This window comes from Oncorhynchus mykiss, chromosome 13, assembly GCF_013265735.2.
Source record: "Oncorhynchus mykiss isolate Arlee chromosome 13, USDA_OmykA_1.1, whole genome shotgun sequence".
NCBI classification, from domain to species: Eukaryota; Metazoa; Chordata; class Actinopteri; order Salmoniformes; family Salmonidae; genus Oncorhynchus; species Oncorhynchus mykiss.
The window spans coordinates 48448866-48475791 of NC_048577.1; the positions used below are offsets into that span (position 1 = coordinate 48448866).

The 26926-nt window shown below is 43.5% G+C and overlaps 1 protein-coding gene across 4 annotated transcripts; it reads right to left on the reverse strand.

Moving 5' to 3' along the window:
- Positions 1-2759: 2759 nt before the first annotated feature.
- LOC110486634 (solute carrier family 25 member 39) lies at positions 2760-26856 on the reverse strand. 4 transcript variants are annotated; one of them, XM_021558386.2, is made up of 12 exons: positions 26723-26856; positions 22741-22846; positions 15994-16053; positions 15338-15388; positions 5427-5536; positions 5181-5248; positions 4859-4983; positions 4490-4663; positions 4187-4296; positions 3385-3466; positions 3185-3265; positions 2760-3070 (listed from the first exon to the last, which is right to left on the reverse strand). In XM_021558386.2, the coding sequence occupies exons 2-12, from the start codon at positions 22835-22837 to the stop codon at positions 2952-2954; spliced, it is 1077 nt and encodes a 358-aa protein (XP_021414061.1). In that variant the 5' UTR covers positions 22838-22846; positions 26723-26856; the 3' UTR covers positions 2760-2951. The 4 variants fall into 4 exon arrangements, with proteins under 4 accessions (XP_021414061.1, XP_021414060.1, XP_021414062.1 ...); XM_021558385.2 differs by lacking the exon at positions 26723-26856 and adding an exon at positions 25648-26160; XM_021558387.2 differs by lacking the exons at positions 15338-15388; positions 26723-26856 and adding an exon at positions 25648-26175.
- Between the last annotated feature and the right edge of the window lie 70 nt (positions 26857-26926).

Below are 26926 nucleotides of genomic sequence, written 5' to 3' on the forward strand. Positions count from 1 at the left end.
GCCAAGATAAGGCATAGCAGTGTGAACAGACAACACAGAGTTACACATGGAGTAAACAATTAACAAGTCAATAACACAGTAGAAAAAAGGGGAGTCTATATATACATTGTGTGCAAAAGGCATGAGAAGGTAGGCAAATAATTACAATTATGCAGATTAACACTGGAGTGATAAATGATCAGATGGTTATGTACAGGTAGAGAGATATTGGTGTGCAAAAGAGCAGAAAAATAAATAAATAAAAACAGTATGGGGATGAGGTAGGTGAAAATGGGTGGGCTATTTACCAATAGACTATGTACAGCTGCAGCGATCGGTTAGCTGCTCAGATAGCAGATGTTTGAAGTTGGTGAGGGAGATAAAAGTCTCCAACTTCAGCGATTTTTGCAATTAGTTCCAGTCACAGGCAGCAGAGAACTGGAACGAAAGGCGGCCAAATGAGGTGTTGGCTTTAGGGATGATCAGTGAGATACACCTGCTGGAGCGCGTGCTACGGATGGGTGTTGCCATCGTAACCAGTGAACTGAGATAAGGCGGAGCTTTACCTAGCATGGACTTGTAGATAACCTGGAGCCAGTGGGTCTGGCGACGAATATGTAGCGAGGGCCAGCCGACTAGAGCATACAAGTCGCAGTGGTGGGTGGTATAAGGTGCTTTAGTGACAAAACGGATGGCACTGTGATAAACTGCATCCAGTTTGCTGAGTAGAGTGTTGGAAGCAATTTTGTAGATGACATCGCCGAAGTCGAGGATCGGTAGGATAGTCAGTTTTACTAGGGTAAGTTTGGCGGCGTGAGTGAAGGAGGCTTTGTTGCGGAATAGAAATTTTCGATTTTTTTAGATTTTCGATTGGAGTTGTTTGATATGGGTCTGGAAGGAGAGTTTAGAGTCTAGCCAGACACCTAGGTACTTATAGATGTCCACATATTCAAGGTCGGAACCATCCAGGGTGGTGATGCTGGTCAGGCGTGCGGGTGCAGGCAGCGAACGGTTGAAAAGCATGCATTTGGTTTTACTAGCGTTTAAGAGCAGTTGGAGGCCACGGAAGGAGTGCTGTATGGCATTGAAGCTCGTTTGGAGGTTAGATAGCACAGTGTCCAAGGACGGGCCGGAAGAATATAGAATGGTGTCGTCTGCGTAGAGGTGGATCAGGGAATCGCCCGCAGCATGAGAAACATCATTGATATATAAAGAGAAAAGAGTCAGCCCGAGAATTGAACCCTGTGGCACCCCCATAGAGACTGCCAGAGGACCGGACAGCATGCCCTCCGATTTGACACACTGAACTCTGTCTGCAAAGTAATTGGTGAACCAGGCAAGGCAGTCATCCGAAAAACCGAGGCTACTGAGTCTGCCGATAAGAATACGGTGATTGACAGAGTCGAAAGCCTTGGCAAGGTCTATGAAGACGGCTGCACAATACTGTCTTTTATCGATGGCGGTTATGATATCGTTTAGTACCTTGAGCGTGGCTGAGGTACACCCGTGACCGGCTCGGAAACCAGATTGCACAGCGGAGAAGGTACGGTGGGATTCAATATGGTCAGTGACCTGTTTGTTGACTTGGCTTTCGAAGACCTTAGATAGGCAGGGCAGGATGGATATAGGTCTGTAACAGTTTGGGTCCAGGGTGTCGCCCCCTTTGAAGAGGGGGATGACTGCGGCAGCTTTCCAATCCTTGGGGGTCTCAGACGATATGAAAGAGAGGTTGAACAGGCTGGTAATAGGGGTTGCGACAATGGCGGCGGATAGTTTCAGGAATAGAGGGTCCAGATTGTCAAGCCCAGCTGATTTGTACGGGTCCAGGTTTTGCAGCTCTTTCAGAACATCTGCTATCTGGATTTGGGTAAAGGAGAACCTGGAGAGGCTTGGGCGAGTAGCTGCGGGGGGGGGGGGGGGAGCTGTTGGCCGAGGTTGGAGTAGCCAGGCGGAAGGCATGGCCAGCCGTTGAGAAATGCTTGTTGAAGTTTTCGATAATCATGGATTTATCGGTGGTGACCGTGTTACCTAGCCTCAGTGCAGTGGGCAGCTGGGAGGAGGTGCTCTTGTTCTCCATGGACTTCACAGTGTCCCAGAACTTTTTGGAGTTGGAGCTACAGGATGCAAACTTCTGCCTGAAGAAGTTGGCTTTAGCTTTCCTGACTGACTGTGTGTATTGGTTCCTGACTTCCCTGAACAGTTGCATATCGCGGGGACTATTCGATGTTAGTGCAGTCCGCCACAGAATTCAACTGTAACAGAAATGCATCAGCTAATAGATAAGGCAAAAGCTCTTGTGATTGGTGCAACACCTTTTTTATTTTACAACTGTCCATCTCAACTTGTTCTCAACTAGCCTACCTGGTTAAATAAAGGTGAAATAAAAAATTTAAAAAACAGTAAAACATTCTATACATCCATGTAAGGTACACAAGAAATAATAAACACACAAATTGAAGATCAAGGCAACAACTCAGTTCAGTCCAGTAGCCTAGTTAGTAGAACTCCAGATCTTTCTGAAATGCTGAAAAAAAATCTAATGAACATTCTTCAAAAAAACTATATTGACTTAGCCCAGGTCTGAAATGGATCAACAGAAAACCTGCACACATTCAATCATGTAAAAATATAAATAAAAAGTATGTCAACCCCTTTTAGATAGCATAGTCAATTTGCCAGCTGTTTTGTCTGAAGTATTTCATTTGATTGAATAACATGTACCAAATTAACTCATAAAACCCAGTTCTCATCCTAGGGGAATGAGCCATTGGTAACCCACCTACCTACATGGTATTTATTCCCATCACAAAAATGGACATTGAATAGTAGGCTACCATTGGTCAGATGACAAATCAATATGAGAGAATGCTACATTAAGAATATCCACTCATCTCAGCTCAACCATGCATTTGGTCTTCCCATTCTGCCCCAGAAGAAGGTAGCCAACCCTGCTTCTCCACACACACAGCCCCTCAGCAGGCCCGTTGCTCCCGGTCAAGGTTCATCTTCTGGAAGAAGCTCTTCCCAAACTCATAGGTGCTGATCATGACAGCACAGGCTGGGGCAACTTTGATCACCCTGGGTAGGAAACCTGAGGGGGATAAAGAGACACAATTTACCTGATTTAGTCCTCCATTCAGACTGCTTACTATAACAGCGCTTCAGGCATTGCAAATATATATTTTTTATATATCTTTGGACTTACCTGCAAAGAGCCCCCTGTATCCCGATTCAGCCAAAATTCCCCTCATGATATGCCATGTGGATGTGGGATACTTCACAGGGACTAGGAGGAAGGGGAGAAAGACAGAGATTTAGTGGGCAATCCTACGTTCTATCAGAGGATAAAATACGATTTCAGACGTGAATGGCCATATGGGTACATAAGACCCTGTAATTACACACCTCCCAGTGTCTCCATCTCTCCCAGTTGGATCTGTCTTCGTGTCTTCACCACGTCAAAAGGTAGAGTCATGATGGCAGCAACCTGGGACAGAAGACAATAGATACACTCTCTATAAGCAATACACAGTGAAATCAACAACAATACCCAGTGAAATCAACATAACTTACCCCCTGATCTATTGATCAGCAGTACGTTATGTAACTAGACAGGTGAAACACTAAAAACAGGCTTTAACCAGGGGGTCCACCTGTTATCAATTATCAACAGTCTAATGGTTGTCACAATGACACAGCAATTCTCTATTTTTTTCTGGTGTCAACTCAACCCTTATAATAACTCATGAGAGGACTGTCAAACTTCCATGATTTGACAGGGAACTTCCTGTTTTACTACAGATCTAGGCTAAGTAAGTGTGTCCACTTCTCTCACATATGAGAGAATCTCTAAACAAACAGGCCTGTTTTCAGCAGGGAGAGGCATTTGATTTTATTTATCATGGCCTCTTTCTGTCTTAAATACAAATAACATCTGTGTTTACAACTGGCTTTCCTTTCCTGGTGAGAGATAGCACACTGAACTCTTATCCATATTTGTCAATGATCTACCTATAATAAAACACACCTCTGCCTCACTTACAGTAAACTGAAAAGAATAGGAGCGGGAAAAAAATAATTTGACTATTTAGCTGTATACACCTTGCAATGTACAAACCATCCATCATCTTCTTCATGAAATCTAATATAAGACATCTGCTTAACATGCATTGTAAATTCCCAGTAGTGATATTAATGAGATTCTCACAGCTCCAGAGATGGCCCCTGCTGTGAAGCTGATGGAGAAGGTGGCCTGAGACACATTGTACTGATCACACAGATGGGCCTTCACCAGCTCATAGTTGAACCAGTACAGGGCTGCACACACAGAAAAACAGTCAGGTTGAAAAGTCACTGAGAAACATTATCACACCGAAGATAGTATTTATTATTCACCCACACAGGCAGTCTTCATTATGTAACCCCCAACTACTATCAACCAGTCCAACTAAGCCCTAGCAGTGACAGATAAATGGTTAGTGACATAACGTCCATGGAGGTGAAGTCTCACCTGAGAAGGGGACGTCTCGTAGGACGGTGGGTCCCAAGCCCCTCCACAGGGACAGCCAGCCATCCTGGGCAACACTAGAGCGGATACACACCCTCAGCTCGCTGTAGGTCAGCTTCCGGGACTGCATCTTGGTACGCACCAGCTCTAATGGGCTGATCACACTCACTGCTCCCACTGGAGAACACACAGACATGGGGGAGTCAACGGAAGAGGGGCAGCAACAAACACATTACAGAAGGGAACAATGTAATAATGGCATTATTATACATCTACATTCTTAGTGTGGTGTGTGACAACTGAACTGTATCATAATCAAGACTTAATCAACTTCAAGACATTGTGAATCCCCGTCCCATGTAGTCCACTTACGTCTAGAGAGACCCCCAGCCACCAGGGGGATGTAGTTGCCTTGGAACCCCATGCCGTAGCGCAGTAAGTCTCTGAGCTGGTCATAGCAGGTGAAGTAGATGACCGTGGCAGGCACCGCCATCACCCTGTACACAAACAGCAAGAAACTGTCAATCTCAAAGCTCTGCAAGCTGTTACATGATTAGGTGCAAAACAACACACTGAAATTGAAACCATGAAGTCATAGTTCTGAGTTTTTCTCTTTTATACAATCAAGGACTGATCGCTCTTGTTACCGTTCTTTATTACAAATACATGTACTTGAAATACCCCAGTGACTCACAGTGTGGGAGGCAGCCCGCTCCACAGAGACCTGACCCCCTCGTTGCGCGTGATCTTCACAAAAGCATCCTGAGAAAAACAAACACCACACCGTGTTTGTCCTTGGGAACTGTGGAGTTCCAAAAAAATACAAACATTTGGGACTTCAAAAGACAGGTCGTTCCCCATCCAGTGTTTTAACTATGTCAAACCAGGTGATGTTGTGCTGTGTTGGTGGGAGTGAATAAGAGGATTCTGAGTCTCTTACCAGGGTGCCACTGAAGTGGGTTGGTGTTTTGTACCAGCTGGTGCAGCTGGCCCCATACTGACACACATAGATGTGATCCATCAGGCCATTACAATACAGGAAGCACTTCCCTGAGACACAAAACACAAGAACAAGGTCACCAAAACAACCATACTGGTTAATATGTTACTGTATGAGACATGCTCTACTTCTATCTATACTATAGATAGGTAAATGTGAACCTACTGGGAGTAATGCCAAATGTTGGCGTCTCTGTAGGGCACGCATTCATGTGTAATTACAGTATGTCCGTTTGATACATCTATAGCTTCTAGTTCTATGTCAAATGAATGGATATTCAATAGTTCTGTAAAATAATGACATTGGTAAAAAATAAAAAATAATACTTTAACAGTTTGTTTTTCAGTCAATAGTTGAACTTATATTGATGTGAGGGTGTCCATGACAGAGGTTAGATAAGCTATTAATAACAGAGGTTATGGCAATGACCGGTCAGACAGACACTGGGGACGATAACACCAAGGCTGCTCTAGCCAAGGCCTGCTCTGGACTACTAGTGTTTGCCTTATTTTAGGTATTGGCAAATGGTCAATCCAAGGCAAAGTATTTGAGGAGAAATCTATAAACAAACAAACAAGCTCCTCTAGTAATAGACAATTACATAGTAAAATAAGTGTTATACAGTATAACCTATGAACTACTTTCTTTGAGATTCATAAACACAAGTACCACAAGGCACAATTTGATACCCGGTAGCTATGAATCATGTTGAATTCTTTCAAGTACCAGAAAGCACTCATTGTTACCACATCATTTCCTTGTGAAGTTCAATATGCTAATACTAACTAGCTGGTTACAATATCTGCGCAAATTTCCCTTAGTTTTCTTTATAAAATGTTCAGAGTGAGTTATGGTGTAGCTGAGTGGAGAGATAGAGAGAGAGCGCCATGGCTGTAACCCATATAATCATTCAGCTCAGAGTATAAGGGTGCAATGAGGAAGAGTATGAAGTTTTATATATATATATATATATATATATATACACACACACACACACACATATATAGACATTAGAGGTCGACCAATTATGATTTTTCAACTCCGTTACCAATTGGAGGACCAAAAAAAGACGATACCGATTAATCGGCAGATTTAAAAAACAAATGTATTTGTAATACTGACAATTACAACAATACTGAATTAACACTTAATTTAACTTAATATAATACATCAATAAAAATCAATTTAGCCTCAAATAAATAAAACGTTCAATTTGGTTTAAATAATGCAAAAACAAAGTGTTGGAGAAGTAAAAATGCAATATGTGCCATGTAAAAAAGCTAATGTTTGAGTTCCTTGCTCAGAACATGAGAACATATGAAAGTTGGTGGTTCCTTTTAACATGAGACTTCAATATTCCAAGATAAGAGGTTTTAGGTTGTAATTAATATAGTATTTATAGGACTAGTTCTCTCTATACCATTTGTATTTCATTTACCTTTGACTATTGGATGTTCTTATAGGCACTTTAGTATTGCCAGTGTAACAGATATAAAATGTTCCATCAGTTTATGTTCCACATTATAGAGCTGCTGGCAAAACGCACAAAAGTGCTGTTTGAATGAATGCTTACGAGCCTGCTGCTGCCTACCATCGCTCAGTCAGACTGCTCTATCAAATATCAAATCATAGACTTAATTATAACATAATAACACACAGAAATACGAGCCTTTGGTCATTAATATGGTCGAATCTGGAAACTATCATTTCGAAAACAAAACGTTTATTATTTCAGTGAAATACGGAACCATTTGGTATTTTATCTAACCAATTATACAGCCCCCAGCGGTGCATCGATTATACAGCCCCCATCAATTATACAGCCCCCAGCGGTGCATCGATTATACATCCCCCATCGATTATACATCCCCCAGCGGTGCACCGATTATACATCCCCCAGCGTTGCATCGATTATACATCCCCCAGCGGTGCATCGATTATACATCCCCCAGCGGTGCATTGATTATACATCCCCCATCGATTATACATCGATTATACATCCCCCAGCGGTGCACCGATTATACATCCCCCAGCGTTGCATCGATTATACAGCCCCCAGCAGTGCATCGATTATACATCCCCCAGCGGTGCATTGATTATACATCCCCCAGCGTTGCATCGATTATACATCCCCCAGCGGTGCATCGATTATACATCCCCCAGCGGTGCACCGATTATACATCCCCCAGCGTTGCATCGATTATACAGCCCCCAGCTTTGCATCGATTATACATCCCCCATCGATTATACATCCCCCATCGATTATACATCCCCCAGCGTTGCATCGATTATACAGCCCTCAGCTTTGCATCGATTATACATCCCCCAGCGGTGCATCGATTATACATTCCCCAGCGGTGCACCGATTATACATCCCCCAGCGTTGCATCGATTATACAGCCCCCAGCTTTGCATCGATTATACATCCCCCATCGATTATACATCCCCCATCGATTATACATCCCTCAGCGTTGCATCGATTATACAGCCCTCAGCTTTGCATTGATTATACATCCCCCAGCGGTGCATCGATTATACATTCCCCAGCGTTGCATCGATTATACATCCCCCAGCGGTGCATCGATTATACATCCCCCAGCGTTGCATCGATTATACATCCCCCAGCGGTGCATCGATTATACATCCCCCAGCGTTGCATCGATTATACATCCCCCAGCGGTGCACCGATTATACATCCCCCAGCGTTGCATCGATTATACATCCCCCAGCGGTGCACCGATTATACATCCCCCAGCGGTGCATCGATTATACATCCCCCATCGATTATACATCCCCCATCGATTATACATCCCCCAGCGTTGCATCGATTATACATCCCCCATCGATTATACATCCCCCAGCGTTGCATCGATTATACATCCCCCATCGATTATACATCCCCCAGAGTTGCATCGATTATACATCCCCCATCGATTATACAGCCCCCAGCGGTGGACCGATTATACATCCCCCAGCGGTGCATCGATTATACATCCCCCATCGATTATACATCCCCCAGCGTTGCATGGATTATACATCCCCCAGCGGTGCATCGATTATACATCCCCCAGCGTTGCATCGATTATACATCCCCCAGTGGTGCATCGATTATACATCCCCCATCGATTATACATCCCCCAGCGGTGCATCGATTATACATCCCCCAGCGTTGCATCGATTATACATCCCCCAGCGTTGCATCGATTATACATCCCCCATTGATTATACATCCCCCAGCGGTGCATCGATTATACATCCCCCAGCGTTGCATCGATTATACATCCCCCATCGATTATACATCCCCCATCGATTATACAGCCCCCATCGATTATACATCCCCCAGCGTTGCATCGATTATACATCCCCCATCGATTATACATCCCCAGCGGTGCATCGATTATACATCCCCAGCGGTGCATCGATTATACATCCCCCATCGATTATACAGCCCCCATCGATTATACATCCCCCAGCGTTGCATCGATTATACATCCCCCATCGATTATACATCCCCAGCGGTGCATCGATTATACATCCCCCATCGATTATACATCCCCCAGCGTTGCATCGATTATACATCCCCCAGCGGTGCATCGATTATACATCCCCCAGCGGTGCATCGATTATACAGCCCCCAGCGGTGCATCGATTATACATCCCCCATCGATTATACATCCCCCAGCGGTGCATCGATTATACATCCCCCATCGATTATACATCCCCCATCGATTATACAGCCCCCATCGATTATACATCCCCCAGCGTTGCATCGATTATAAATCCCCCATCGATTATACATCCCCAGCGGTGCATCGATTATACATCCCCAGCGGTGCATCGATTATACATCCCCCATCGATTACACATCCCCCAGCGGTGCATCGATTATACATCCCCCATCGATTATACAGCCCCCATCGATTATACATCCCCCAGCGTTGCATCGATTATACATCCCCCATCGATTATACATCCCCAGCGGTGCATCGATTATACATCCCCCATCGATTATACATCCCCCAGCGTTGCATCGATTATACATCCCCCAGCGGTGCATCGATTATACAGCCCCCAGCGGTGCATCGATTATACATCCCCCATCGATTATACATCCCCCAGCGGTGCATCGATTATACATCCCCCATCGATTATACATCCCCCATCGATTATACAGCCCCCATCGATTATACATCCCCCAGCGGTGCATCGATTATACATCCCCCAGCGTTGCATCGATTATACATCCCCCAGCGGTGCATCGATTATACATCCCCCAGCGTTGCATCGATTATACATCCCCCAGCGTTGCATCGATTATACATCCCCCAGCGTTGCATCGATTATACATCCCCCAGCGGTGCATCGATTATACATCCCCCAGCGGTGCATCGATTATACATCCCCCATCGATTATACATCCCCCAGCGTTGCATCGATTATACATCCCCCAGCGGTGCATCGATTATACATCCCCCAGCGTTGCATCGATTATACATCCCCCAGCGTTGCATGGATTATACATCCCCCAGCGTTGCATCGATTATACATCCCCCAGCGTTGCATCGATTATACATCCCCCAGCGTTGCATCGATTATACATCCCCCAGCGTTGCATCGATTATACATCCCCCAGCGGTGCATCGATTATACAGCCCCCAGCGGTGCATCGATTATACATCCCCCATCGATTATACATCCCCCAGCGTTGCATCGATTATACATCCCCCAGCGTTGCATCGATTATACATCCCCCATCGATTATACATCCCCAGCGGTGCACCGATTATACATCCCCCAGCGTTGCATTGATTATACATCCCCCAGCGTTGCATTGATTATACATCCCCCAGCGTTGCATTGATTATACATCCCCCAGCGTTGCATCGATTATACATCCCCCAGCGTTGCATCGATTATACATCCCCAGCGTTGCATCGATTATACATCCCCCAGTGGTGCATCGATTATACATCCCCCAGCGTTGCATTGATTATACATCCCCCATCGATTATACATCCCCAGCGTTGCATCGATTATACATCCCCCAGTGGTGCATCGATTATACAGCCCCCAGCGGTGCACCGATTATACATCCCCCAGCGTTGCATCGATTATACATCCCCAGCGGTGCATCGATTATACATCCCCCAGCGTTGCATCGATTATACATCCCCCAGCGTTGCATCGATTATACATCCCCCAGCGTTGCATCGATTATACATCCCCCAGCGGTGCATCGATTATACATCCCCCAGCGGTGCATCGATTATACATCCCCCATCGATTATACATCCCCCCAGCGTTGCATCGATTATACATCCCCCAGCGGTGCATCGATTATACATCCCCCAGCGTTGCATCGATTATACATCCCCCAGCTTTGCATGGATTATACATCCCCCAGCGTTGCATCGATTATACATCCCCCAGCGTTGCATCGATTATACATCCCCCAGCGTTGCATCGATTATACATCCCCCAGCGTTGCATCGATTATACAGCCCCCAGCGGTGCATCGATTATACAGCCCCCAGCGGTGCATCGATTATACATCCCCCATCGATTATACATCCCCCAGCGTTGCATCGATTATACATCCCCCAGCGTTGCATCGATTATACATCCCCCATCGATTATACATCCCCAGCGGTGCACCGATTATACATCCCCCAGCGTTGCATTGATTATACATCCCCCAGCGTTGCATCGATTATACATCCCCCAGCGTTGCATTGATTATACATCCCCCAGCGTTGCATTGATTATACATCCCCCAGCGTTGCATCGATTATACATCCCCCAGCGTTGCATCGATTATACATCCCCCATCGATTATACATCCCCAGCGGTGCACCGATTATACATCCCCCAGTGGTGCATCGATTATACATCCCCCAGCGTTGCATTGATTATACATCCCCCATCGATTATACATCCCCAGCGTTGCATCGATTATACATCCCCCATCGATTATACATCCCCAGCGTTGCATCGATTATACATCCCCCAGTGGTGCATCGATTATACATCCCCCAGCGTTGCATTGATTATACATCCCCCATCGATTATACATCCCCAGCGTTGCATCGATTATACATCCCCCAGTGGTGCATCGATTATACAGCCCCCAGCGGTGCACCGATTATACATCCCCCAGCGGTGCATCGATTATACATCCCCCATCGATTATACATCCCCCATCGATTATACATCCCCCAGCGTTGCATCGATTATACAGCCCCCAGCGGTGCACCGATTATACATCCCCCAGCGGTGCATCGATTATACATCCCCCATCGATTATACATCCCCCATCGATTATACATCCCCCAGCGTTGCATCGATTATACAGCCCCCAGCGGTGCATCGATTATACATCCCCAGCGGTGCATCGATTATACATCCCCCAGCGGTGCATCGATTATACATCCCCCATCGATTATACATCCCCCATCGATTATACATCCCCCAGCGGTGCACCGATTATACATCCCCCAGCGTTGCATCGATTATACATCCCCCATCGATTATACATCCCCCAGCGGTGCATCGATTATACAGCCCCCAGCGGTGCATCGATTATACATCCCCCAGCGGTGCATCGATTATACAGCCCCCAGCGGTGCATCGATTATACATCCCCCAGCGTTGCATCGATTATACATCCCCCATCGATTATACATCCCCCATCGATTATACATCCCCCATCGATTATACATCCCCCAGCGTTGCATCGATTATACAGCCCCCAGCAGTGCATCGATTATACATCCCCAGCGGTGCATCGATTATACATCCCCCAGCGTTGCATCGATTATACATCCCCCATCGATTATACATCCCCCAGCGTTGCATCGATTATACATCCCCCATCGATTATACATCCCCCAGCGTTGCATCGATTATACAGCCCCCAGCGTTGCATTGATTATACATCCCCCAGCGGTGCATCGATTATACATCCCCCAGCGTTGCATCGATTATACATCCCCCAGCGTTGCATCGATTATACATCCCCCAGCGTTGCATCGATTATACATCCCCCAGCGTTGCATTGATTATACATCCCCCAGCGTTGCATTGATTATACATCCCCCAGCGTTGCATCGATTATACATCCCCCAGCGTTGCATTGATTATACATCCCCCAGCGTTGCATTGATTATACATCCCCCAGCGGTGCATCGATTATACATTCCCCAGCGTTGCATTGATTATACATCCCCCAGCGGTGCACCGATTATACATCCCCCAGCGGTGCATCGATTATACATCCCCCAGCGTTGCATCGATTATACATCCCCCAGCGTTGCATCGATTATACATCCCCAGCGTTGCATCGATTATACATCCCCCAGCGGTGCATCGATTATACATCCCCCATCGATTATACATCCCACAGCGGTGCACCGATTATACATCCCCCAGCGGTGCACCGATTATACATCCCCCAGCGTTGCATCGATTATACATCCCCCAGCGTTGCATCGATTATACAGCCCCCAGCGGTGCATCGATTATACATCCCCCAGCGGTGCATCGATTATACAGCCCCCAGCGGTGCATCGATTATACATCCCCCATCGATTATACATCCCCAGCGTTGCATCGATTATACATCCCCCAGTGGTGCATCGATTATACATCCCCCAGCGTTGCATCGATTATACATCCCCCAGCGGTGCATCGATTATACAGCCCCCAGCGGTGCATCGATTATACATCCCCCAGCGTTGCATCGATTATACATCCCCCATCGATTATACATCCCCAGCGTTGCATCGATTATACATCCCCCAGCGGTGCACCGATTATACATCCCCCAGCGTTGCATCGATTATACATCCCCCATCGATTATACATCCCCCATCGATTATACAGCCCCCATCGATTATACATCCCCCAGCGTTGCATCGATTATACATCCCCCATCGATTATACATCCCCCATCGATTATACAGCCCCCATCGATTATACAGCCCCCAGCGTTGCATCGATTATACAGCCCCCAGCTTTGCATCGATTATACATCCCCCAGCGTTGCATCGATTATACATCCCCCAGCGTTGCATCGATTATACATCCCCCATCGATTATACATCCCCCAGGAATGGCCGATTAATTACGGCCGATTTCAAGTTTTCATAACAATCAGAAATCGGTATTTTTGGGCGCCGATTTCCGATTGTACATTTTTTTTTTTGACCTTTTATTTAACTAGGCAAGTCAGTTAAGAACACATTCTTATTTCCAATGACTGCCTAGGAACTGTGGGTTAACTGCCTGTTCAGGGGCAAAACGACAGATTATTACCTTGTCAGCTCAGGGGTTCCAATCTTCCAACCGCACAGTTAACTAGTCCAACGCTCTAACAATTGCACTCCACGAGTAGCCTGCCTGTTACGCGAATGCAGAAGAAGCCAAGGTAAATTGTTATCTAGCATTAAACTTATCTTATAAAAACAATCAATCATAATCACTAGTTATAACTACTAATCCAGTTTAGCAGGCAATATTAACCAGGTGAAATTGTGTCATTTCTCTTGCGTTCATTGCACGCAGAGTCAGGGTATATGCAACAGTTTGGGCTGCCTGGCTCATTGCGAACGAATTTGCCAGAATTTTACGTAAGTATGACATACATTGAAGGTTGTGCAATGTAACAAGAATATTTAGACTTAGGGATGCCACCCGTTAGATAAATTACCGAACGGTTCCGATAGTTTCTGGATTCGATCATATTAATGACCAATGGCTCGTATTTCTGTGTGTTGTTATGTTATAATTAAGTCTGATTTATAGAGCAGTCTGAGCAGCAGCAGGCCCGTAATCATTCATTCAAACAGCACTTTCGTGCGTTTTGCCAGCAGCTCTTCGCAAGCACAGAGCTGTTTATGACTTCAAGCCTATCAGCCTAATGGCTGGTGTAACGGCTAGCTAGTTAGTTATGGCTAGCTAGTTAGCTGGGTGTGCGCTAATACTGTTTCAAACGTCACTCGCTTTTAGATTTGGAGTAGTTATTCCCCTTGCGCTGCAAGGGCCGCGGCTTTTGTGGAGCGATGGGTAACGATGCTTCGAGTGTGGCTGTTGTCGATGTGTTCCTGGTTCGAGCCCAGGTAGGGGCGAGGAGGAGGACGGAAGCTATACTGTTACACTGGCAATACTAAAGTGCCTATAAGAACATCCAATAGTCAAAGGTATATGAAATACAAATGGTATAGAGAGAAATAGTCCTATAAATACTATATTAACTACAACCTAAAACCTCTTACCTTGGAATATTGAAGTCTCGTGTTAAAAGGAACCACCAACTTTCATGTTCTCATGTTCTGAGCAAGGAACTTAAATGTTAGCTTTTTTACATGGCACATATTACTTTCTTCTCCAACACTTTGTTTTTGCATTATTTAAACCAAATTGAACATGTTTCATTATTTATTTGAGGCTAAATTGATTTTATTGATGTTTTATATTAAGTTAAAATAAGTGTTAATTCAGTATTGTTGTAATTGTCATTATTACAAATAAAAAACATATATATATATATATATATATATTTTTTTTTTTAATCGGCCGATTAAATCGGTATCGGCGTTTTTGGTCCTCCAATAATCAGTATCGGCGTTGAAAAATCATAATCGGTCGACCTCTAACAGAGGGTACATATAATTGCCAAAGATTTCAAAATCAATTTGCTCAGACTATGGTTAAAGCGCATTTGTTTTGTTTTCCCAGGAAACCCAGTTTGTTAGTAGGTCATATTGGCAGAGCAGTACCAGATAGGCACATGTAGTCAGTCAGACTGGGCAAAGTCTGGGCATGCAGCGAGCGGCGCCGGCGGGTTTACTCACATTTGGAGGGGCGGATTACACCACTCCATGAAGCAGAGTCAGCAGCTAAAGCTATGAAACAAAGCAAAGAGAGAGATAGAAACACAGAGATGGAGAGAATCAAAGAGCACAAGACACACAAAATAATCATTTGAGCAGAGAAAAGCTAAAGCATGTCTCACATTCCACTAAATGTAGCCTGACATGGCTGCCGAAGGTTGCCGACATAAGGACTTCTAAACCCCCTTTACCTCAACCCCTCTTCTATTATTTAGGCTTAGGGAGCAGATGGGCAAGAGGCTGAATGTAGTCTCTCACAGGGAAAGTGATGACAGTGCAGTTGACTTTATTTATTTAATTTATAATTTTTTTATTATTTAACTAGAAAAGTCAGCGAAGAACAAATTCTTATTTACAATGACGGCCTATGAACCGTGGGTTAACTGCCTTGTTCAGGGGCAGAACAACAGATTTATACCACGTCAGCTCGGGGATTCAATCTAGCAACCTTTCGGTTACTGGCCCAATGTGCTAACCACTAGGCTACCTGCCTCCCCAGTTTTCAGGGGTGGGGAGTGGGGACATAAACATCTAATACTTAGACTATCCCCGCAATGGTAAGAAGCAATAAGCAGACTCATCGTATAAGCAGTGAATGTTATCTGTTAGTGTTCTACCTTGATAGAATGGTGTTTGCTGGGCCTGCAGCCTTATCTTCACCACGTCCAGTGGTGTGACTGTGAAAGAGAGACAGATTCAATTATACTGATCTATTTACACCCATCATGGGTCTCATCAATGAGGAACACCTGCATACATGAGTGTGAGCGTATGCTTGTGTGAGGTGCAGTGTGTGAGTGGATCTGGGAAAATGGAATAGTGTTCTAGAACGGTGTCTTCTCTGAAAAAAATCTGTGGGGGGGGGCTGTTCCTACACACAAGGCTTGGACACTAGTTCCGCAGGCTTTGTAGTCTGGTCACACTAGCCAGATCTCAACCTGTACAACCAGACTGGAGTGGAGCTCAGATGGACACACAAAGTGAACCAGTGACAGCCTCTGATGCAGTTGTGGCAGACTCCTGTGTTGTCGTGGAGGCTTCGGTCACCCATGGAACATTTCATCCTAGTTCTACAGTTGCCATGGCACCTAGTGGCAGGCTAGGCAGAGAGCTCATGTAAATTATGTACATATTTAATAACATTTAATCATTTTTATACATACTTTTTTTCTTTTTTTTTTTACAAACATTTCATTTTTCAACAGCTAAAAGAGTGCATTTCAAGTCTTGATATCATGAATCGTAATCCTGCTCGTAACCTGATGAAAATCAGTGTGGTCAACAAGCTAGCTAATTCTGTAGAGACAGTATCTAATAAAGCTTTGTTACAATTGATTTCAGTAGGGTAAATCGATTCACTCTCCTTAAATATTTGTCATTTGATTTATTTGTTTCAGTCTCTGAATTGATTAATCTCACTTTTCGCCACCAGCTCCTGATATCAGGGTATAAAATCTATAATATGTCTCCTGAACTTGCCTGGGGCACATGCACACATGCGCACTAGGTCCGAGCTCATTTTCCCTGGCTAAACTAGCTGGCTACTGAACTATGCTAGTTTTTGTCCTCATTGCCAAACTTCAGAAATATTGCACCCTCAACTTCAAAACTCCTTTGCTACAATAGTTATAATTCATGACTGGTTTGTGAAATCTGTCGTAAGACGGTGGAGAAGGATATCATTGCTACTTAAAACGGACTCAACATCAGTTTTCAGATTCACCGGCGTCATTGGCATAGGGTTAGCTGGACGTTTCTGACTGGTCTTGGAACTGTGACATTAGCATAGGGTTAGCTGGACGTTTCTGACTGGTCTTGAAACTGTGACATTAGCATAGGGTTAGCTGGACGTTTCTGACTGGTCTTGGAACTGTGACATTAGCATAGGGTTAGCTGGACGTTTCTGACTGGTCTTGAAACTGTGACATTGGCATAGGGTTAGCTGGACGTTTGACTGGTCTTGGAACTGTGACAACAGGCAGCCTCTCCTCGCTAGGTGCGATGGGATATGTAGTGATTTTGCCAACACAGCCAGATACAGTGCCTTGCGAAAGTATTCGGCCCCCTTGAACTTTGCGAAGAACTGAAAACTGCTGTTCACAAATGCTCTCCATCCAACCTCACTGAGCTCGAGCTGTTTTGCAAGGAGGAATGGGAAAAAATGTCAGTCTCTCGATGTGCAAAACTGATAGAGACATACCCCAAGCGACTTACAGCTGTAATCGCAGCAAAAGGTGGCGCTACAAAGTATTAACTTAAGGGGGCTGAATAATTTTGCACGCCCAATTTTTCAGTTTTTGATTTGTTAAAAAAGTTTGAAATATCCAATAAATGTCGTTTCACTTCATGATTGTGTCCCACTTGTTGTTGATTCTTAACAAAAAAATACAGTTTTATATCTTTATGTTTGAAGCCTTAAATGTGGCAAAAGGTCGCAAAGTTCAAGGGGGCCGAATACTTTCGCAAGGCACTGTATGTACACAAGCATTGTACCTTTACCCTTTTTTTACACTATCGTTGATTAAATCAGACTTCTCTGGTACTATTTAGTGTTTACACTGTTCAAAATTGTAACCCTCCTATTTCTGGATCTCCTTATTGTTATCATTACTATTATTATGATCATCATTATAATAATAAACAATGACATAGGCTTAGAATAGCAGCCTTGTATAACCACCATCGAGCTGTAGGCCTAAGACCACATCCTGTGTACTGTAACTTTCTTAGGCCTATATTTCTATAGTTATATAGGCTACTGCATCAATCAATCATTAATTTGTTCGTGCCATCACACAGCATACGAGACATTCATGAAGGCCAGCATCCTGGAGTCGCCTCATTACTGTTGACATTGAGACTGGTGTTTTACAGGCACTATTTAATGAAGCGGCCAGTTGAGGACTTGAGGCTTCTGTGCCTAAGACACGGTCACGCAGATGAGCAGAGACCCTGGGCATCTTTCTTTTGGTGTTTTTCCAGAGTCAGTAGAAAGGCCTCTTTAGTGTCCTAATTTTTCATAACTGTGACCTTATTAATTGCCTACCGTCTGAAAGCTGTTAGTGTCTTAACGACTGTTCCACAGGTGCATGTTCATTAATTGTTTATGGTTCATTTAACAAGATTGGGAAACAGTGTTTAAACCTTTTAGAATGAAGATCTGTGAAGTTTGGGATTTTTACAAATTAGCTTTGAAAGACAGGGTCCTGAAAAAGGGACGTTTCGTTTTTTTACTGAGATACATATTCAAATTCAAAAGTTTCACAATTGCTGACATTTAATCCTAGTAAAAATTCCCCGTCTTAGGTCAGTAAGGATCACCACTTTATTTTAAGAATGTGAAATGTCAGAATAATATTAGAAAGAATGACTTATTTCAGCTTTTATTTCTGTCATCACATTCCCAGTGGGTCAGAAGTTTACAAGCACTCAATTAGTATTTGTTAGCATTGACTTTAAATTGTTTAACTTGGGTCAAACTTTTCAGGTAGCCTTCCACAAGCTTCCCACAATACGTTGGGCGAATTATGGCCCATTCCTCCTGACAGAGCTGGTGTAACTGAGTCAGGTTTGTAGACATCCTTGTTCACACACGCTTTTTCAGTTCTGCCCACAAATTTTCTATGGGATTGAGGTCAGGGTTTTGTGATGGCGACTAAAATACCTTGACTTTGTTGTCCTGTTCTATTTTTGTTTTATTAGACCAGAGGACATTTCTCCAAAAAGTACAATCTTTGTCCCCATGTGCAGTTGCAAACCATAGTCTGGCTTTTTATGGTGGTTTTGGAGCTGTGGCTTCTTTCTTGCTAAGCGGCCTTTCAGGTTATATCAATATAGGAGTCATTTTACTGTGGATATAGATACTTTTGTACCTGTTTCCTCAAGCATCTTCGCAATGTCCTTTGCTGTTGTTCTGGGATTGATTTGCACTTTTTGCACCAAAGTACGTTCATCTCTAGGAGACAGAACACGTCTCCTTCCTGAGCGGTATGACTGCTGCGTAGTCCCATGGTGTTTATCCTGGCGTACTGTTGTTTAAACAGATGAACGTGGTACCTTCAGGCGTTTGGAAATTGCTCCCAAGGATGAACCAGACTTGTGGAGGTCTACATTTTTTTCTGAGGTCTTGACAGATTTATTTAGATTTTCCCATAATGTCAAGCAAAGAGGCACTGAGTTTGAAGGTAGGCCTTGAAATACATCTACAGGTACACCTTCAATTGACTCAAATTATGTCAATTAGCCTATCAGAAGCTTCGAAAGCCATTACATAATTTTTGGGAATTTTCCAAGCTGTTTAAAAGCACAGTCAACTTAGTGTACAATTGTTTACACATGGGGACAAAGATCGTACTTTTTGGAGAAATGTCCTCTGGTCTGATGAAACAAAAATAGAACTGTTTGACCATAATGACCATCGTTATGTTTGGAGGAAAAATGGGGAGGCTTGCAAGTCGAAGAACACCATCACAACTGTGAAGCACGGGAGTGGCAGCATCATGTTGTGAAGGTGCTTTGCTGTGGAGGGACTGGTGCACTTCACAAAATAGATGGCATCATGAGGATGGAAAATTATGTGGATGTATTGAAGCAACATCTTAAGACATCAGTCAGGAAGTTAAAACTTGGTCGCAAATGGGTCTTCCAAATGGACAATGACCCCATGCATACTTCCAAAGTTGTGGCAAAATGGCCTAAGAACAACAAATTCAAGGTATTGGAGTGGCCATCACAAAGCCCTGACCTGAATCCTATAGAAAATGTGTGGGCAGAACAGGAAAAAGCGTGTGCGACAAGGAAGCCTACAAACCTGACAGTTACACCAGCTCTGTCAGGAAGAATGGGCCAAAATTATTGTGGGAAGCTTGTGGAAGGCTACCCAAAACAATTGACCCAAGTTAAACAATTTAAAGGCAATGCTACCAAATACAAATTGAGTGTATGTAAACCTTCTGACACACTGGCAATGTGATGAAAGAAATACAATCTGAAATAAATCACTCGACTATTATTCTGACATTTCACATTCTTAAAATAAAGTGGTTATCCTAACTGACCTAAGACGGGGAATTGTTACTAGGATTAAATGTCAGGAATTGTGAAAAACTGAGTTTAAATATATTTGGCTAAGGTGTATGTAAACTTTCGACATCAACTGATATATATATATACAGTGCCTTGCGAAAGTATTCGGCCCCCTTGAACTTTGCGACCTTTTGCCACATTTCAGGCTTCAAACATAAAGATATAAAACTGTATTTTTTTGTGAAGAATCAACAACAAGTGGGACACAATCATGAAGTGGAACGACATTTATTGGATATTTCAAACTTTTTTAACATATCAAAAACTGAAAAATTGGGCGTGCAAAATGATTCAGCCCCCTTAAGTTAATACTTTGTAGCGCCACCTTTTGCTGCGATTACAGCTGTAAGTCGCTTGGGGTATGTCTCTATCAGTTTTGCACATCGAGAGACTGACATTTTTTCCCATTCCTCCTTGCAAAACAGCTCGAGCTCAGTGAGGTTGGATGGAGAGCATTTGTGAACAGCAGTTTTCAGTTCTTTCCACAGATTCTCGATTGGATTCAGGTCTGGACTTTGACTTGGCCATTCTAACACCTGGATATGTTTATTTTTGAACCATTCCATTGTAGATTTTGCTTTATGTTTTGGATCGTTGTCTTGTTGGAAGACAAATCTCTGTCCCAGTCTCAGGTCTTTTGCAGACTCCATCAGGTTTTCTTCCAGAATGGTCCTGTATTTGGCTCCATCCATCTTCCCATCAATTTTAACCATCTTCCCTGTCCCTGCTGAAGAAAAGCAGGCCCAAACCATGATGCTGCCACCACCATGTTTGACAGTGGGGATGGTGTGTTCAGGGTGATGAGCTGTGTTGCTTTTACGCCAAACATAACGTCTTGCATTGTTGCCAAAAAGTTCAATTTTGGTTTCATTGGTTTTTTGGTTTCATCTGACCAGAGCACCTTCTTCCACATGTTTGGTGTCTCCCAGGTGGCTTGTGGCAAACTTTAAATGACACTTTTTATGGATATCTTTAAGAAATGGCTTTCTTCTTGCCACTCTTCCATAAAGGCCAGATTTGTGCAATATACGACTGATTGTTGTCCTATGGACAGAGTCTCCTACCTCAGCTGTAGATCTCTGCAGTTCATCCAGAGTGATCATGGGCCTCTTGGCTGCATCTCTGATCAGTCTTCTCCTTGTATGAGCTGAAAGTTTAGAGGGACGGCCAGGTCTTGGTAGATTTGCAGTGGTCTGATACTCCTTCCATTTCAATAGTATCGCTTGCACAGTGCTCCTTGGGATGTTTAAAGCTTGGGAAATATTTTTGTATCCAAATCCGGCTTTAAACTTCTTCACAACAGTATCTCGGACCTGCCTGGTGTGTTCCTTGTTCTTCATGATGCTCTCTGCGCTTTTGACGGACCTCTGAGACTATCACAGTGCAGGTGCATTTATACGGAGACTTGATTACACACAGGTGGATTGTATTTATCATCATTAGTCATTTAGGTCAACATTGGATCATTCAGAGATTCTCACTGAACTTCTGGGGAGAGTTTACTGCACTGAAAGTAAAGGGGCTGAATAATTTTGCACGTCCAATTTTTCAGTTTTTGATTTGTTAAAAAAGTTTGAAATATCCAATAAATGTCGTTCTACTTCATGATTGTGTCCCACTTGTTGTTGATTCTTCACAAAAAAATACAGTTTTATATCTTTATGTTTGAAGCCTGAAATGTGGCAAAAGGTCGCAAAGTTCAAGGGGGCCGAATACTTTCGCAAGGCACTGTATATATATATATAATTATATAAGTTTGATAATTATATAGACCTGATCATCTGTTGAAGAAATTGACCAACACCGACTAGTTCAAGTATACCCAGTTTGTCATTTATTGATTTTAACAGATGGGTTTTGTCCTTTACCAGTCCCGGTGGTGAAAATATTAAATTGTCTGTGTCTGTAGAAGAGTCACGTTTTCATTTTGAAGTAGGTTCCCCTGTCTTACTCTCTGCCATGTTTGGGTGTTGCTTGTTTTCATCATATTTGTTGATACATTTCTCTAGTCTTATGATTTGTTTTGTGTTGTTATCCAGATTGAAGGAGCTAATATTCCCCACCAGATTGTGTAGTGCTAATATTTAGTCTAACTTACTGATTTTGAATATGACGTTTTTATCTCGAGGTGGTCTACATAGCTGTGTTCAGTCCACCATCTTGGTGTTTGCAATCTGTGCTTTTACTGGTTCCCCTAAATTCCCCTAGGTAGGTTTATTTATTTATTGGCAGAGAGGACATGTTTGTTGTTGTGCCCCTCTATTGGACATTGATCTTACCGAACACTGATGTGAGCAGCGCCCCAGTGCCAGAGGCCAGCATCTGCTGCACTGGAGTGATCCCAGCTGAGGGGGTAACAACAGGCCGTTCCCCCATCCTGACCACCTGAGACAGACAGGGAGACAGAAAACATCAACTTTAACCACACTACTCAAATGTCATTGTCATAGTGTTACTTTAGTTTTGTCTTCTAATGAGAGGCTAGTTAGTGCTTGACAGATTCCATTGTATGTGAAATAAACAAGGCTGTTGGGGAGTGCCTCTGCTTTGAGCTAGGCTATACTCTGTCAAACTGTGCCTGATTACTGAGACAAAATACAGAATGTCCTCAGGGCAAGACGGCCAGCCTGGTCACTGCCTGGACAACAGCATGACTATTGTAAAGCTTGAGCTTAGCCTAATCCTAGGCTCCTGCATATTATCCAAACGTGTGTCTTAGGGGTCCTTGAATAGCCAACAGCCACTACTAGTCCAAATGACAAACAGCTTGTTATTAAGGAGTCTATTTCTAAGTGATAGTGACTAGACGTACAGTAGCCTCGTTCATGTGGGATAGGAGGGTTTATAATAGAGCGCTTGACACACTAAGATAAGGTATCTGTTGTGTGCACGTCTCCCCTCTCCTAGCTACTACACCCAGTTTTCAAACCCCACACACTTCCACAACACCTCACTGAAACAATAGCACGTCTGGTAACATAAAAACTACTATCCACAGAAGATTGACAAAGCTCACATTTAATACAGACAGCGGGGGGGATTAGAACCTGACGAATTGAAAATGGGTGATAACAAATGGCAAATTGAAATGGGTGATATCAAACGTGTTTACTAAGATACATTAATAATTGGCAGGTTATGAATGAAAGAGTGTAGAAAGCAACAAGAGAGAACATCTACCTCTCTCTTTACAGTACCACTAACATAGGGCTAATTGTTTCTAGAGGAGATGTATAAACATTTCTAGCCCAGAACTTGATCAGAGGGAGCCATCTCAAGCATATGATCAAATGTGTTGCTGAGAGGCTCTTGCTGCCAAGGGAATGTTTTTATTTTACCTTTATTTAACTAGACATGTCAGTTAAGAACAAATTCTTATTTTCAATGACGGCCTAGGAACAGTGGGTTAACTTCCTTGTTCAGGGGCAGAACGACATATTTTTACCTTGTCAGCTTGGGGATTTGATCTTGCAACCTTTTGGTTACTAGTCCAATGGTCTAACCACTATGCCTGACAGCTTGAAAGACATTTTGGACACTACAGTGAAAATGGTTAACTTTGTTAAAGCAAGGCCCCTGAACTCATGTATTTTCTGCAATATGCAATGACTTGGGCAGAGACCACGTAACGCTTTTATAACGTAACACTTTTATAACATACAGAAGTGTGCTGGTTATCAAGGGGCAAAGAATTGACAATTATTTTTAAATTGAGAGATAAGCTTAAAGTTCTTCACTGAGAATAATTTTCACTTATCTGACCGCTTGCATGATGATGAGTTTCTCACACGACTGGCCTATCTGGGTGATGTTTTTTCTCGCCTGAATGATCTGAATCTAGGATTACAGGGACTCTGCAACTATATTCAAAGTGCGGGACAAAATTGATGCTATGATTAAGAAGTTGGAGCTCTTCTCTGTCTCGATTAACAAGGACAACAACACAGGTCTTTCCATCATTGTATGATTTTTTTGTGTGCAAATTAACTCAAGCTTACGGACAATGTCAAATGGAATATAGTGAAGCACCTGAGTGAGTTGGGTGCACAATTATGCAGGTACTTTCCCAAAACAGATGATACAAACAACTGAATTCGTTATCCCTTTAATGCCCTGCCTCCAGTCCACTTACCAATATCTGAACAAGAGAGCCTCATCGAAATTTCTGGATTGGGCTGTGCTCAGAGTATCCTACCTTGGCAAATCGCGCTGTTAAAGATACTGATTAACTTTGCAACCACGTACTTGAGAATGTGAGAGTGGATTCTCAGCCCTCACCAGCATGAAAACTAAATACAGGCACAGACTGTGTGTGGAAAATTATTTAAGACAGACTCTCTCCAATACACCCCAACATTGCAGAATTATGTGCATCCTTTCAAGCACAACCTTCTCATTAACCTGTGATGAGTTAGTCACAATTTTCAATTAACAAATAATGTTTTATATGTAAGATGGTTAAATAGTGTGTGTGTGTGGCAGTCTTACAATGATGGCAAAAAACAACATTGTAGAGTGCACTGACCCTGGTGCTAGAGCTGGAGGTTGAATGTTTGAAGGGGTACGGGACAATAAAACGTTTGGGAACCACTGTGCTAGTTCAATCTTTCACTCACAGAGAAATGGCTAATTTAGTCTTTACATTTCCACCCTGTTGGGATTATGCACATAACAGATTGGAAAATGCACCTCAAAAAATGTAAGTGCCTGAGTTTGATCAACATGTTTTTCTGAAAGCTAAGTAACTGTAATTTTGCACTGTACTGCATCTCACGTTTGCACTACACCCACATCTACAAAGATACTTTGTGACATCTCCACCCAGTCAGCAAATCTGACTTTGTAGCCTTGTTGGCGTGGTGATGTAATGATGATGGACTAACACACGGACATGTTGTCGTGCTAAAAAAAACGGGAAAAAACAAAAACATGTTGTCGTGCTCTTTTCTCAATTATAAAACGCTCACAAAACATTTGTTGTGGAACCTACCTAGGTAGCTAACGTTACATGAGCGACCATGCATGTACAGTAGAGTAGCTAATCTAATGGCAAAACAGGAACACATGCCAGACTTCCCAATTCAAGATGCTTGATCGCTAAGGCTAGCTAGCTGGCTAACAGACACTAGCTAGCTGACTAAATATCGCAAAACAGAAGATAAAACATGGCAAAGCTTGATACTCACCTCTAGTTTATAGCGTAGCTATAACGGGTATCTATATGCGTTGTGAATTTGATGAGATTTCATGGCATGTTGCCTGTTTCCCTAAGTGTTGAATGGACATGCTGTCCACAACCGTGAGCTGCTGTTAGCTAACTTGACAAAGCTATCGAGCTAGGAACAAGTAAACCGACCCCTGATTCGTCTGCCGTGACAAGACACGCCTTCCATTAGTCTGACCACGGTTCTTGCTTGGTTATTCTTCTTCTTCCCTTGCAAAAAGCCATTGAACTATATTTTAAGACATTTAAATACTCTGCCAACAAAAAAGCTGTTAGAATTATAAATGTGCGTCCTCCCCTCCCTGACTTGCCTCTTTACTTGAAATAAATGCCTGCCCTTCGGAAATAAATGCCTGCCCTTCGTATCACTATTACACTGTTCCTGCCATCTCTGCACCATCACTGTCCATATCAGGCGTGTTGCCTCTGCCTTGCTCATTGAAACTACAACATCCCCACTACTAAGTGCTTGTTTAGCCAGTACATCAACTGCCTCGTTCCCCTCCACCCCGACATGGGCTGGGACCCAAGTAAATCTTATCTGTATACCCATCTGTCTAATCTTGCCATGGGTTTGTAGACCCTCATTAAACATGGCCTTGTCTGCTACGTGACCTAAAGGACTGGATACTCATCAACACTGCACATGAATCAGAGCAAATAACTACTCTGTCTGGCTTGACTTCCTCCACCCACTGCAAGGCCAACAGTATGGCTATCAACTCTGCTTTATGTACAGGCAGATAATCTGTAATATGTTTCTTGACTACCACCCCACAGTCCTGCACCGCAAACGCTGACCCAGTACGTCCTGAACCATCTGTGTAAACGGCCATATAATCCTGATACACAGTATCCAGACATCTCATACACAAATCAGATGGATCAACACCCTCCCTATCTTTCTGTAGTCTCATCAGCACTTCTAGATCAACTACTGAAGGCCGGAGTAGCCATTGTGGATTTACAGGAATAGCTACCGTCAGACTGAGCTCCCTTCATTACAGTCCCATCTCCTTCGCCTGGCTATTACCCACCGAAAGCTTGTGTTCTGTCTTCGCTCATGTTCCCAGCATGAGTCATTGCCCTTGCTTGTTCCTCCTCCATCCTATCTGTTATTATTGGTTTGTCCCAATGACAGTATTTATATTTATCATTTGAACTACTGCACCTTCTAGCGGAGAAGCTTTTCTAGTACCTGTCAGTGGCGCGCGTGTGGTAGATTGACACCTATGTAAACC